At 47.2% G+C, this 15,418-nt stretch overlaps 1 protein-coding gene across 3 annotated transcripts in view; it reads right to left on the minus strand.

Annotated features, from left to right (window-relative positions):
- PBX4 (PBX homeobox 4) overlaps nt 1-15,064 on the minus strand; it is a 45,371-nt gene extending 30,307 nt beyond the window's left edge. The window contains exons 1-2 of one of the 3 annotated variants that reach the window (XM_047095923.1): nt 13,989-15,064; nt 8,243-8,246 (exon numbers count right to left, since the gene is read on the minus strand). Coding sequence is in view for 1 of the 3 variants with exons in the window: in XM_047095922.1 (XP_046951878.1) it covers nt 13,162-13,313 (152 nt within the window). In the remaining 2 variants the exon portion in view is untranslated. Of the gene's footprint in view, nt 1-8,242; nt 8,247-13,161; nt 13,369-13,988 lie in introns of those variants that run through there. The other 2 variants (XM_047095924.1, XM_047095922.1) reach the window with 2 other exon arrangements.
- Between the last annotated feature and the right edge of the window lie 354 nt (nt 15,065-15,418).

The raw sequence follows: 15,418 nt of genomic DNA on the forward strand, positions 1-15,418 counted from the left end.
GATGCTTTGACATCCTGGGGCCGGGAGAAACTGTCCCTCCCAGCACTAGCTAATTCCAGATATACCAAACAGCTTGCCTGAGAGCACGCCTTTCCTGCAAATCCAAATCCTAAGCCCATATGCGTAACCACCTTCTTTATCTACCTCTCAGCACCGGCCAACACTCCTCCTGCCCTAAATTTCCAGATGGCCAGCTAACAATTAGCGACCGCTGCTATCGCCCAGAGCCTGCCATAAGTATTTACAATGCCCAATCTTAAACTTGCTCAAACTCACCTGCCCTGGTTTGCCCATTCCTTCCCTTGGAAATCACACTAAAGATTCTGAGCCATGCTTTCCCTGCACTCCTTTCTCCTGAAGGACTTGGGTGCTTCCCAGTATGGCCCTGCCTCCTCCCCTGGGGAACTGTAAGTAATAAACTTCTTTCAAAGTTGTCTCTATGTCTGTCATCTTACCTTGACTAATTAAAACAAATCCCTGGGGCGCCTGGGTGGCTCAGTCGGTTGAGCGTCCGACTTGGGCTCAGGTCATGATCTCACGGTCTGTGAGTTCAAGCCCCGCGTCGGGCTCTGTGCTGACAGCTCGGAGCCTGAAGCCTGCTTCGGCTTCTGTGTCTCCCCCTCTCTCTCTCTGCCCCTCCCCTGCTCATCCTCCGTCTCTCTCTGTCTCATAAATGGATAAAACATTAAAAACAATAATAAAAAAATAAAACAAATCCCAGCTACAAATCAAGATGCGGGGGATAGTCAAGGGACGTTTTTGGTGGTTGTTCTTTGTTGTTAAAGACAGGAGACACTTGCACATGCTTAGACACCAAACAGCCAGTCTAGAGGGAGAATGTGATAACACAAGAGAGTGAGCATAATTGTAATTGTAATGGTGTGTCCGTGTGTCAAAACTTCTGCGAACTCTGAGGAAGTACCGTGCCATCTAGTTTAACATTTGCTGTTATTGTGACTTTAAATCTCGTAATGCTATCATCTAAGTACCCATTATTAAAAGACACTGCCAAGGCTGGATAGTGTACCTGAAAATTGGTAACTTCATGACTGAAGTCAAATATGATGAACACTACGAGGAAGGCTAGACATCTGCCACAGCTCCCTACATTGTCAGTCTACAGGAGCCTCCTTGTTTCTAGGTGCCTTCCAAATTCACCACGCACCCCCCCTCCCCGTGGGATGCCTTTCAAAAGGCTAGAGTTGGGGTGCAGGAATCAGGTCCCCGTCTCTGAACCTCAAATATGAAAATGTTTGTGGGGGTTGAGATTTGATCTTCTGCAAATCTAAACCCAAATATTAATCTCTCTTATGCAGTGCACGGTAACTGATCACACAGGATATTCAGCCTGGAATGTTTTCCTTCTATGGAAGCAGTAGTACCATTAATGAAATGGATTCCAGCTAGAGCTTGTTATCTTCTGTAAATGTAATTCTAAAAATGCAAGGAAAGAAAATGAAGTCAGCCGTTCTGCTTCCTAAAGGGAACTTCAGGAATGTTTATCCCCAGCTCAGTTTTCTGCTTAATAAAACATCGTATTGCAGATACAGGTATAAAGTAACTTAAAAAAAATTTTTTTTAATGTTTATTTTTGAGGGGGCAGGGCAGGGGCAGAGAAAGAGACACACAGAATCTGAAGCAGGCTCCAGGCTCTGAGGCGTACCCCCAACGTGGGGCTTGAACTCATGAACCACAAGATCATGACCTGAGCCAAAGTCAGACGGTTTTTGTGGTTTATTATGAAAAGTAAACAAATGTCTAAGCTTTGGGCATGATCTTGGCCTAAAGGTGATCAAGCAGCTGACAGCAAACCATCAATGATGATGTAAATAAAGTGGGGACAGTCCAGCACATTCGCAGCATTACCAAAGGGGATGAACTTATGTGACGGACATTCTGAAAGTGACTCCCAATGAGTATAATCCTCTTTCCTTGTTCGGGCAGAACCTGTGACTTGCAAAGTGGCAAAGATGATGAGACAGTCTTTCCCATGCTTATATTACATTATCTACAGCTCCATCTAAGCGGACTAGACAGCATCACCTGTGGGCCCTGAAGCCAGCTGCCATGTGGTGAGAGCTGGTGGCAGAACTACAGGTAGCCCCGGCTGTCAGCTAGCAAGAGAACAGGAACCTCAGTCCCATAACTGCAAGGAACTGAATTCTGCCAACAATCCCACAAGATGGAAGAGAACCCTAAGCTCCAGATAGGACCACAGCCCAGCCAGCATCTTGACTATAGCCTTGGGAGACCCTGAGCAGAGGTCCCAGCTCAGCCGTGCCCAGATTCCTGACCCATGGAAACTGAGATCACAAATGTTATGTTGTTTCAAACCGCTAGGCTTACTTTTAAAAAATTCTTTAAAAAAAAGAGGGGAGGCACCTGGGTGGCTCAGTTGGTTAAGCATCTGACTTCAGCTCAGGTCATGATCTCACGGTTCGTGAGTTCAAGCCTCGCATTGGGGTCTGTGCTGACAGCACAGAGCCTGCTTGAGACTCTCTATCTCCCTCTCTCTCTCTCTCTCTCTGCTCCTCCCTGACTCACTTGCCTTCTCTCTCTCAAAATAAATAAATAAACTTCAAAAATTCTTTAAAAAATACCACCAGGGGGGCGCCTGGGTGGCTCAGTCAGTTAAGCATCTGACTTCGACTCAGGTCATGATCTCATGGTTTGTGGGATCAAACCCTGCATCAGGCTCTGTGCTGACAGCCTGGACCCTGCTTCAGATTCTGTGCCTCACTCTCTCTCTGCCCTTCCCCCAACCTGTCTCTCTCTCTCTCAAAAAAAAAAAAAAATGAATAAATGTTAAAAAAATAAGTAAAGATACTTTTGAGGCTCTTTCTAAATAAACTAAATTAAACGAAAACAAAGCAACACTGTGAATATCCTTTTAAAACCAATGCTAAGGAATCTATAGCAAAACTGAGTCATATAAGAATCACTCCAGAAAATGAAAGCACAGAGGTTTATCCTCCCTAACCTCATTTGTTCAATATTTATAGGATTTTTATTTTGGAACAACTATATGCTGGTCACTATATCAGGAGAAAGGAACATGAAAATGAAAAGAACATAAGCCACATTCTGGCTTCTACTACCAGTATATTATAGCTCCTAATTTTAGCTGGAACTTACTTTTACTTTTCCAAATTATGGAACAATCTACTTTCCTTAACAAGGTATCATTTTAAATTACCAGGGAATTTAAAGATTTACTGAGATTTAAAGATATACTGAGATATATTCTTCTTCATAGAACAGGATACTTCTTGAAAAATCTTCCCTAAGAGCAATAATGATTCTAATGCCTTAACCAAAGATGGAATCGGATCTCCTTAATTATTCTCATTTCTAGAAAGATTTGTTCAGCTGACAAAAACAGTCAACAATATTATGTACCTCCCAGAGACAGACCTAGGTACAGAACAAAAATTAGAAGACGTGATGGGGTACATGGGTGGCTCAGTTGGTTCAGCATCCAACTTCGGCTCAAGTCATGATCTCATAGTTCGTGAGTTCGAGCCCCACGTAGGGCTCTGTGCTGACGGCTCAGAGCCTGAAGCCCGCTTCGGATTCTGTGTCTTCCTCTCTCTCTGCCACTCTCCCGCTCGCACGCTCTCTCTCTCAAAAATAAATAAACATTAAAATTTTTTTTTAAAAATTAGAAGACATGAATTCTTAAGTAATAGAACTTCGATGGAAAGCCTAGAAATTCACAGAGGGTCCCAAGTTCCAGGAAGGAACAGCAGCCCAGGACTCGGAGGCCAGCATTTCAAAATAAGGTTCTCTGTAACAGTGAAACTGGGAAAAATCAATCCATTAACGGAAGACATCAATCACTGGTAAAGGTCACTCTAAAAGCAAACACAAAAGCAAAAAACCAAAAATGGTTAGATGAGTCGGGGTTGAGATTATATATGGATATCCAAGGTCAACCATGGAAATTATTACAGTAATTTAGCAAAATGAAACCTTGGATCAGGAGCCAGTTTGGGCACTAAAAAAAGGGGGGGGGGGAATTCTTTCACATGACACAAGAAAACAATCTGCAGAACTTGAATAAAGGAATGACCTTTAAAATGAATAAATTTAAGTCTGTGAAAAGCTCATTATAATGTCCTTATCTCTTAATTTGTCCCTGGACTGGTTACAATCAATACTACTGCTAAATTTCTTACTCAAAACCACAACTTCTGGTCTCTCCCCTGCTCAAAAAGGTGGTGTGACTTCTCACTGCCTGCTTTAATCAATTCTAGCCCCTTAGCAAGGCATTCAAGGCTCTTCACCAGCTTCTCTTTGACCCTCTCCCTCCTCTGTACTTGGGGAAGTCCTACTCCTCTTTTATGTGCAAGACTCTGATGGGTGGCCTGTCCCATCCTGGATTCCTTACTCCTCCCCTGCTCCATTCCCTTTATTTATTTTTTAAAAAATTTAACCTTTATTTATGAGGGGGAGAGAGAGAGAGAGACAGAGAGAGAGAGGGAGAACATGAGTGGGGGAGAGGCAGAGAGAGAGGGAGACACAGAATCTCAAGTAGGATCCAGGCTCTGAGGTGTCAGCCCAGAGCCTGACGCAGGGCTTGAACTCAGGAACCATGAGATCATGACCCCAGCCAAAATTAGACGCTTAACCAACTGATCTACCCAGGTGCCCCTGTGAAACTTTTCTAAAATATTCTGCATGTTGCTTTACTTAATAAAACCACTTCAAAAGGGATTTTGCTGTGACCTTAGATTTTAGATAGCTTTTAGGAAATTGTTTTAAAACCAACAAAATTCAACTCTTAGGGAAAGTACTCCAAAGACAGCAAGACTTTCCTTTGGCACTAGACCAAGCCAAGCTAAGCATGTTAATCCTAAGAGCAAAGCTAAAACCTACAAGCAGGCTAAGAAGAGAGCGCTGTCACTAAGTGGGTGGGATCTAATGAACCTTCTTAAGATTGATGAAAAGAAAAACTTCAACTCTGAAATTCTACTTCCCAGGTTTGGACAAGTAGATCCCATCTGGCTAACACTATCTAGCTTTGGGAAATTCCAAACCATAAATTCCTCCTCTGACTCCCCACATGCTTTGAACAGGCATGCTGAAAACCAAATGCTCACTGACATGCATTCCAGAACTAGAATACTAAATACAGGGACATAGATCTTTAGAAAAGGGGCACACCATTCAGTTGACAGTTTATGCTTTGCCACTTGTGTAAGTTCTAAAGATAGTCAAAATTAGATCTTTTTTTTTTAACGTTTTTTTATTTATTTTTGAGACAGAGAGAAACAGAGCATGAATGGGGGAGGGGCAGAGAGAGAGGGAGACACAGAATCGGAAGCAGGCTCCAGGCTCTGAGCCATCAGCCCAGAGCCGGACGCGGGGCTTGAACCCACGGACCGCGAGATCGTGACCTGAGCTGAAGTTGGACGCCTAACCGACTGAGCCACCGAGGCGCCCCATAGATCATCTCTTTTTATTTAACAACTAAAATTTAGTCCATATTATAGGCAATGTCAATCTGCAGAAATACTGGAGGAATTAAGAAAGTCGTACAAATTTCTACTAGTAGAAAATATCTAGCATGTCGTATATGTAAAAGTCAAATTAAAAAATTCAGGGCACCTGGATGGCTTAGTTGGTTAAGCACCTGAATTCGGTTCAGGTCATGATCTCATGGTTTGTGGGTTTGAGCCCTGTGTCAGGTTTCCTGCTGACAGCTCAGAGCCTGGAGCCCGCTTCAGATTCTGTGTCTCCCTCTCTTTCTGCCTCTCCCCGACTCGCCCTGTCTCTGTCTCTGTCTCTCCCTCTCTTTCTGCCCCTCCCCCACTTGCCCTCTGTCTCAAAAAATAAATATTGAAAAAAAAAAAAAAAGATGGGGCGCCTGGTGGCTCAGTCAGTAGGCATGACTTCAGCTCAGGTCCCAATCTCATGGTTAGTGAGTTTGAGCCCCGAATGGAGTTCTGTGCTGATAGATCAGAGCCTGGAGCCTGCTTGAGATTCTGTGACTCCCTCTCTCTCTGCCCCTCCTCCGATGGCGCGCTGTCTCTGTCTCTCTCTCTCTCTTTCTAAAAAATAAACAAACATTAAAAACATAAAAACTAAATAAAAGAAAAAATTCAGAGAGGGGTGCCTGGGTGGCTCAGTCGGTTAAGCACCCAACTTCAGTTCAGGTCTTGATCTCATGGTTTGTGAGTTTGAGCCTCACATTGGGCTCTGTGCTGACACCAGAGTCTGCTAGGGATCCTCTGTCTCCCATGTCTCTCCGCCCCTCCCCCACCCATTCTCTCTGTCTCAAAATAAACTTTAAAAAAGAAAAAATTCAGAGAAATCTCTTCCTAAGAAAAATTATGAAGGTCTTTAATTGGAGTAGTACCTGTTATGTTGCCTAAAAGCCAACTTCTAAATGTGATCTTTATAGTTTCAAATACATCACCCCATATACCAAATTGCCTGCTTCTAAACAAATACAACAGTGACCATTCTCCATCATATCTTTATTCACTATATATAAAGGGTTTTTGCCCTAAGAACCTATTCCCATCCCCCAGCAGTCACTTGCTATTACACTCAAGTTCTACAAACACAAATCTGGGCTGTGGTTTTTTGTTTTTAAATTTTTTAATGTTTATTTTTGAGAGAGAGACAGAGAGTGAGCAGGAGAGGGACAGAGAGGGAGAGAGGGGACACAGGATCTGAAGCAGGCTCCAAGCTCTGAGCTGTCAGCACAGAGCCCAATGCAGGGCTCAAACTCACAAACCGTGAGATCGTGACCTGAGCCGAAGTTGAACACTTAACCAACTGAGCCACCCAGGCACCCCTGGGCTGTGGTTTTATAGACACTATAAAGGAAATACAGAAACAACCCTGGAACTTCCACAACCTGATTTCCTTAGGTTGAAAATGTAAACAGACCCTGAAACAACAGGGTGTAATGGCCCCAAGCCAAGATTTTCATTAAGAAGAAAAAAAAAAAAATCAACTATTTCCTGAATTTTATTTGTTCACTTTGAATGTTCTTTCCATAGTAAGTAGGCAAAACAATGCTAATATGTGACCCTTGTGATTAATTTAAAATCCATTATGCCCACCAACACGACTTAGGCTCCAAAATAAATTCATTTGTCAGATTAACCAACTACTATGTAAACTGATTCATGAAAATAGGAATAAATGGGACACTATTATCTCCACTCTTGAGAGCCCGACCTCTCCAAGTGTGCTTTGGGATCCAATGCACTGGCACCCTTGGGAGCTTGTTAGAAATGTGGACTCTTGGGCTCCATTGGGACCTGCTACATTAGAACTTCCATTTTGCAATAAGATTCCCACAGAAACTTTCTCCATGTCCAGCCTGGGAAGAACTGCTCTAAAGCACCACTATTCAGTATTTTCTGCAATTCTGGAAATGTTTTCTATCTGTCCTAATATGGTAGCCACTCGTTACATGTAGCTACTGAGCACTTGAAATGTAGCTAGTGCGACTGACAGACTGTTTAATTTTATTTAATTTTAATTCATTTTAATATAAAAAGACACATAGAGGGGCGCCTGGGTGGCTCAGTCGGTTGAGCGTCTGAGCATCCGACTTTGACTCAGGTCATGATCTTACGGTTTGTGGGGTCAAGCCCCGCGTAGGGCTCTGTGCTGACAGCTCAGAGCCTGGAGCCTGCTTCAGATTCTCTGTCTGTCTCTTTCTCTCTCTCTCTCTGCCCCTCGCCTGCTCGCACTCTGTCTCTGTCTCTCTCTCTCAAAAATAAATAAACATTAAAAAAAGTTTTTTAATAAAAAATAAAAATAAAAGACACATAGTGAGTGACTACCACGTTGACTGGTACAGCTATCTGGGGAGTCAGTGTGTACCTACAACCAAAGGGTCAAGAAGTGACCACTACAGCCAAACCCGCCAATCCAGCAACACATAACACAATTCACGCAGAACAACTTGAAGGCCAGTCCTCTTCAGCTGCCTCTCCCAGAACATCAGGTATGGAGCATGAATTTCCAGTAACATTTTTTTTTTTTAATTTACTTTGAGAGAGAGAGAGAGAGAGAGAGAGCACAAGTGAGGGAGGAACAAGAGAGGGAGAGAGAGAGAATCCCAAGCAGGTTCTGCACTGTCAGCACAGGGCCTGATGCGGGGCTCGAACCCATGAACTGTGAGATCATGACCTGAGCTGAAATCAAGAGTTGGATGCTTAACTGTCTGAGCCACCCAGGTGCTCCTGGAGAATGAATCTCCAGATGACACTGTGACCATTCTGCTTCCTTTCTCCACCAGGTTTCCAAAATTAACCCCTCAGCTCTAGAGTTTTCATACTAATTTCTTAGAAATCTCACTACCAGATAAAAAAAGGAGTCGATCAGCCTTTGATAAGAGGCAGCTTCCTGGCTCTGAGTCCTGAGGATCCCCGAGGGTATGGTACCTGAATAAACCGGTGGGGGTGGGGAGTGGGAGAGGGCCCAGAGCTTGCAACAGATTTTTATGACTCAAACACTGGGTAAAGACCCTGGGGGGAGGGAAGAATTTTGGAGCCTGACAGTCTTGACAAAAGAGCCCTCATAATAACCCTCATAAACCCCTCATAAAGGTAGTCATAGAAGCAAATGAAATAGCCTATGTAGAAACTGTAAAATGTTGTAAAATTTATTATTATAAAAAAACAAGGCTATGCATGATAGAGCAAAATAGTCAGAGTGCCTGGGTGGCTCAGTAGGTTAAGCGTCTGACTCAATTTCCGCTCAGGTCATGATCCCACAATTCGTGGGAGAGAGCCTCATTTCGGGCTCCGTGCTGACGGTGCAGAGTCTGCTTGGGATTCTCTCTCTCTCTCTCTCTCTCTCTCTCTCTCTCTCTCTCTCTCTGCCCCTCTCCCTGCTCAGACTCTCTTTCTCAAAATAAATAAATAAACTTAAAAAAAAAAAAGACAAAATACTCAGACAAACCTTGGCAAATGAGATAAAATTTTCTACCTTACTGGTTTCATACAAAAAAAGGGGCACCTGGCTGGCTCAGTCGGTAGAGCATGTAACTCTTGATCTCAGAGTTGTGAGTTCAAGTCCCATGGTGGGTATAGAGATTACTTAAAAATAAAATCTTAAGGGGCGCTTGGGTGGCTCAGTCACTTAAGCGTCCAACTTCGGCTCGGGTCATGATCTCACGACTCGTGACTTCAAGCCCCGCGTTGGGCTCTGTGCTGACAGCTCAGTCTGCTAGGGATCCTGCTTCGGATTCCGTGTCTCCCTCTCTCTCTCTGCCCCTCCCCTGTTCACGCTCTCTCTCAAAGATGAATAAACTTAAAAAAAATTTTATTTATTTATTTATTTTTTTATTTTTTTTAATTTTTTTTTTTTAACGTTTATTTATTTTTGAGACAGAGAGAGACAGAGCATGAACAGGGGAGGGTCAGAGAGAGGGAGACACAGAATCGGAAGCAGGCTCCAGGCTCTGAGCTGTCAGCACAGAGCCCGACGCGGGGCTCGAACTCACGGACCGCGAGATCATGACCTGAGCCGAAGTCGGCCGCCCAACCGACTGAGCCACCCAGGCGCCCCAAAAAAATTTTTAAATAAAAACAAAATCTTAACAAGAAAGAAAGAAAGAAAGGAGGACACCATCAGTAAACAGTTCCAAATCAGAAAATGCAGAACTGCCCCTTCTCGAGGAAGAGCTTAGAATATAGCTGAAGGTCAGAAGATCATTCGAGAAGACTGGTTATCCCTCACGTAGTAGAAAGTACCCAGTGGACTCAGGCTGAATCTAAACTAAGACAGTATATTCCAAAGTCCCCACACTCCACTATCTGTGTAGCCCAGAGGAAGAACAATACACAGTTCACTATTCTAAGACTATTCAGCTACAATGACAAAATGAACAACGCACAAGCATTTGCAGCTGCCTTTGAATAATGAAGGTTTAAGGAGAGTAGGTGTGCTTTCCCTCTTTAAACACACCTGTGGGGCGCCTGCGTGGCTCAGCTGATTAAGCATCCGATTTCAGCTTAGGTCACGATCTCATGGCTCATGGGTTCGAGCCCCACATCGGGCTCTGGGCTGACAGCTTGGAGCCTGGAGCCTGCTTCGGATTCTGTGTCTCCCTCTCTCTTTGCCCCTCCCCTGCTCACACTCGGTCTCTCTCAAAAATGAATAAATGTTAAAAAAAAAAAAATTAAAACAAAAACAAAACACATTCGTGGTGACCAGATAGTTTGAAAGGGCCTCCTCACATCTGAGATGAAAAATTCTTTCTTGCTAGACAGTTGAGCTAAACTGACTCCAGGGCCTATGAAGGGGTCAGCAGGGGTACTTAGAGAGGGCAGGGTCAGAAAGACTTGCAAAAGCCTCACCCAGTTGCCTGATCAGGACAGACAAGATCTGTTTCCCCTCTTGAGTTGGTCATCTACCAGGCTGCAGAGTTTACTATGAGGAAAAGACCCACCCAAGTTGTTTGTTCCAGAGTAGAGTTAATGGTGCACTTGCGAACTGAAGACTGTGTCTGGAGTTGAGTGACTTTTAAATGATTTGGGTGAGTTCAGGTAAAGGCTACATCCAAAGAAACAGGGGCAGATCAGAAGCTACCAAGTCTCAAAAGAAAAGCCCCAGGGGCTTTTTACCTCAAAAAGAAACCAGGAACCACTTATGCAACAATCAAGTTGTCATGCATGTATAATGCCTCACTATTCAACTTGCTAGTCTTAAAATAAAAAAAAAAAAAAAGCTGCCTTCAAGATTAGCAAGGAATGGGGTGCCTGGGTGGCTCAGTCAGTAAAGCAACTGACTTCAGCTCAGGTCATAATCTCCCAGTTCATGGCTTCAAGCCCCGCGTCCGGCTCTGTGCTGACTGCTCAGAGCCTGGAGCCTCCTTCAGATTCTGTGTCTCCCTTTCTTTCTCTGCTCCTCCCCCACTCAAGTCTGTCTCTCTCTCTCTCTCTCTCTCTCAAAAACAAATCTATAAATTTAAAAAGCATTTAAAAATAATAAAAAAAAAAAAAAGGATACCAAGGAAGAGGGGTGCCTGGGTCACTCAGTTGGTTAAGTGTCAGACTCTTGGTTTGGGTTCAGGTCATGACCTCATGGTTTCATGAGTGCTGAGAGTGCAGAGCCTGCTTGGGATTCTCTGTCTCTCTCTCTCTCTCTCTGCCCCTCTCCCACTTGCGCTCTCTCTCAAAATAAATAAACTTAAAAGGAAAAAAAAAGAATAGCAAGGAAGAGGCGGCTGATTGCACGCCATTCTAAAGCCTCTCTAGGGGAAGTCTGGATTGCTATAAGAAAAAAAAAAACAAAAAACCCAGCAGCCATGGGGCTGTGATAGGGTGACAGATGCTTGAGGAAGGCCACACCTGAGCAGAGTTCACTCCTTAAGCAGCTCCCTACCTAGAAGAGAAGGAACTCAGGGAGCTCCACAAACACCCAAAGCACTGCCTCTGTGGTTCCTTGGGTGTGAAGAGCCCATTTCCCCCTCCTGAGCTTTCCAGAATCTTAAGTGCCACAAACTTTACTATATGCTCATTGTGCACAGTCCTAGGAATACACAGGAAAATATGACAAAGCCTCTGCCCTCAGACTAGCCTAGCAGACAAGGGATCACACAAGGGCACCCTCTCCAGGCCCAGCTCTTTTTTTCCAGGTGTTGGGGATCACCTCTATTCAGTGCACACCCATTACGACAACGATTTATAATTAGTCTCCCACACCCCCTACTTCTCAATAAGCTCTGATGGGGCAGAGAAGGTCTTAGCCATCTTGGTTTCGCCAGCACCTAGCACATTGCCCCCCAAAGTAGAATGAACATAGGGAGGTGGGGGAGAACACTCTTAACTTTCCAGATAGAGGCTATGAACCTGCAGAGCGTGGACGATCCACAAGAAGCAAAGGAGACAAAGTCTGACGAACAATGCATGCCATATCCACCTTTTCTTCGCCTCCTCCTTCCCGTGGCTGCTGTTCACTTGGCTTTGGCATAACCCCTCCTCACTACGCGGCTCTACTGACTACATAGTCCATACCACCAGACCCTGGCCCCATCCTCAGGGACCACCCTTCACCCCAAAGAATAGGCCCCATTCAACGAGGCCTCATCCTCCAAAAGGACTTCAGTCTTTCCTATTTTCTAATAACTTGAGAAGGCCCCAAACACAACGGGCTGCCTTGTGAAGCAGATGCTACCACTCCTCACTGGCTGACAAGCGGTGGGTGGAGGGAAGTAGGGCAGGTGGTCTTAAACCCGCTGTGATTTTTCCCACTGCAACTGAAAGAAAATCCAAACTCCTTCCTGAGACGTGTAGGCCGCGTGCGATCTGGTTCCAACCTCTCTCCGAACTGAACCCAGGACTTTCAGTCTCTGGCTGCGTTTCCTTCCAGCTCTTTCTCACCTTGAGCTCTCTGAAAGTGCTGTGTCCTCTACACCTGACTTTGCACAGGATGCCGTCCCTTTTCTTAGACTTCCTCTCACAAGGTGGACTTAGTTTTTGCTACTCACTTTCTCTTCCTCAAACTATGAGCTTGAGAGCAAGGGCTACGTCAGCACCCAGCTGGGTGTCCCACACATAGTTAAGTGTCTAATAAAACTTTGCTGCTTTAATAAAACGGGGGACCGCCATCCCTCCACCCAGCTCCCCCACCATCCTTTTTTTCCGGATGGTTCCCGCACCAAGTCACCCCCATCACTTGCAACCTGAGTCCCACTGCCCACAACCCACTCTCCCTTATCTGCCTTCACAACTTCCCACCTCGTAAACCCCACTAATGCATCCATTTAGCTGTCCATCTCTCGGCCCTTACACCCCCCAGCCCTCCTCTTAACCCTTTACATTCCATAAACCCCAAAACTGCTTTCACCATATACCTCCCCATCCACAGACTCCCCTTAAACCCATCCCTCTCGCCCCAGGACAAGCTCCTAAAACCCATCACCTGCTGCTTAACCCCGTAAGCCTTTCAGTCCGTCGCATTTTAACCTCATAAATCCCTTCGGCCTCAGAAACCCCCCCCTTTCAGTCCTCCCTGAGCCCCCACATCTCCCCTCCCAGCTCCCCGCCCAGAGATGCACCCCAAGCTCTCACTGTGCACCGTCCTCACTCCTCAAGCCCCCTGTCAACTTGGCCCTGGCCCCGCAGCCCGCCCCCTTCACTCCCGCGACTTTGGGCGGCCCAGGCCCCCGTCGAGCCCGCGCAGCACCTGGCCTGCGCCTCCTCCAGGCTCTGGTCGGTGATGGCCATGATCTGCTGCAGGACCTCGCCTGTGTCCGGGCCTGGTGGGGGCCCGGGCGGCGGGCGGCGCAGGGCCGGGAGAGGCGGCGCGGGGCGCTGCGGGCGCGGCGGGGAGTCCATGGGCGGCGGGACCGGGGAGGCGCCGAGGAGCGGACCCGCTTACAAAAGCGCCGCAGCCAACCACCGCCACCCGCGCGCACCGGGCGCGCGCGCCCAAGCCCCACCCCTCGCCGCCGCCGCCAGCCAACCGCCGCCAGCCAGGCCGCCGCGCACCGCCCACAGACACGCCCCTAACTGCCCCTTGCAACGGCCCGGGACTAGGTGGGGAGTTGCCGAGGCAACGGCTCTTCCCATCCTCACTCTCCTCCTGGCCGAGGAAGGGCGACAACTGCTTCGCTCTGCTTCAGAGGCTCCCCGCCCCCCCATGTCCACCTCCCTCACCTGCTCAGAACGGCTCCTGCTTAGAGACCTTAATCTTTCTTGGGGCCCCTCATGTCTCCTCAGAGCCCCCGCACCTCCCTCAGAGAGCTCCAGCATTTTTCCTCAAGAGACCCTCAACTCTCCTCAGAGACCATCCCCGCTACCTCCTCACGCCCTGTACCCCCCGCCAGAGCCCCCATTCCTCCTCAGAGCCCCCATTCCTCCTGAGAGCCTCCACTCCTCAACGGTCCCCACTCTTCCTCAGTGGCCCCCGTGTCCCAGACACCCCCCGCCCTCCTCAGAGTACCTCACTCTTCAGGCCACCCCTTCCTTCTCAGAAATCCCTATGATTCTCAGATCCTCGCCAACACTCACCATCTCCAGAAGCCCTAACACCCAGTCCCCTAATGGTCGCCTCAGTCTCGGCCCGTCAGATGGGCACTAGGGCTCCTGGCCTCCCGGCGCTTCCCTCTAGAGCTTTCCACGCGGGGTGCAGTTGTGTGTGGTGATGGTGGCTGGAGGGTTTGAAGTGAGTGATTTTCTCGGCTGCAGAAATCAATTCTCTTTTCCAGGTCTGGCTGACGAGTGATCGCCCGTTGATTCACTCTCTCCATCTACTCCGGTCTGGGCCTTCAAAACCCTAGCACGCGGTCACTGAGCTACTGAAGGATGCTTCCTGAGGGTCTGCTCTGAGGTGTACCCACCCCAAGTAAGAGTGGATGTCCACAGGTCTTTTGTTTCAAACCACCAGACCTCACAGCGTGTTTCAAACCACCACAGAGAGAAAAGGAACAGACTGGACACGTGTGAGAGAAAAGGAACAGACTGGACACGAATCACTTCTCCAAAGTCACAGGACCTGCTGGAGCCCGTTTTCTCTGAGGACAGATTCGAGACGCAGGCTCCTCAAGGGTCCTCAGTCTCTCTGGAAACCCTTCAGGCCAAGGCCCATCTTCTCATTGCCGCTGGAGAGGAAACACAGTCACCCTATCCGGTGTGACTGGATTGGAGGACTCCAAAGAGGACGGCAGGGAATGGAAATGAGTGATGCGGGATGTGAAGATCCCCTTTGAAAGCTCCCCGAGTAAGGAAACCTGCCACTTGGCCCCAGTAAGAGGAAGTACTAGAAGTTGTGGCGACCATGACTGTTGTCAGGGCAACAGCTGTTGCCCTGTACAAAACTTCAGCAGCCCTGTACATGAAACCTCAAAGTTGTTTGTAATTTCAGTGTCTTTCAGAGAACAGTGGGGGCGGAGGGTTGAAAGCTTTAGGGACCAAAACTTGCATGGCGGAGACACCTACAGAAGAGGGAAAAATCGATGGGACAAGATGCCAAAGGAGACCAGAGGAGTGTGGGTTAGAGCCCGGAGGATACTAGTGCGCGAGCGGCCAGCTCAGAGCAAGTGAAACTTAAAACTGCCTTTGGGGCGCCTGGGTGGCGCAGTCGGTTAAGCGTCCGACTTCAGCCAGGTCACGATCTCGCGGTCCGTGAGTTCGAGCCCCGCATCAGGCTCTGGGCTGATGGCTCAGAGCCTGGAGCCTGTTTCCGATTCTGTGTCTCCCTCTCTCTGTGCCCCTACCCCGTTCATGCTCTGTCTCTCTCTGTCCCAAAAAAAAAAAAAAAAAAAACAAAAACTGCCTTTGGGAGGCCACTTGGGGTCCCCACCCCATACGAAGTGGCTTTGGCACCTAAAGTGACATGTCTGTCCAATGGGCCTGGAGTCCCGCAGAGGCAAGGGCTGCCTTTCATGGGCCTGTGCCCAGGCATATGGTGGGAGGGTCATCATCTCTGGAGATTTCAGGCC

The sequence above is a fragment of the Lynx rufus genome, unplaced genomic scaffold (assembly GCF_022079265.1).
Source record: "Lynx rufus isolate CCGP_SWC_20201006 ecotype Redwood Valley unplaced genomic scaffold, mLynRuf1.p SCAF_4, whole genome shotgun sequence".
NCBI classification, from domain to species: domain Eukaryota; kingdom Metazoa; phylum Chordata; class Mammalia; order Carnivora; family Felidae; genus Lynx; species Lynx rufus.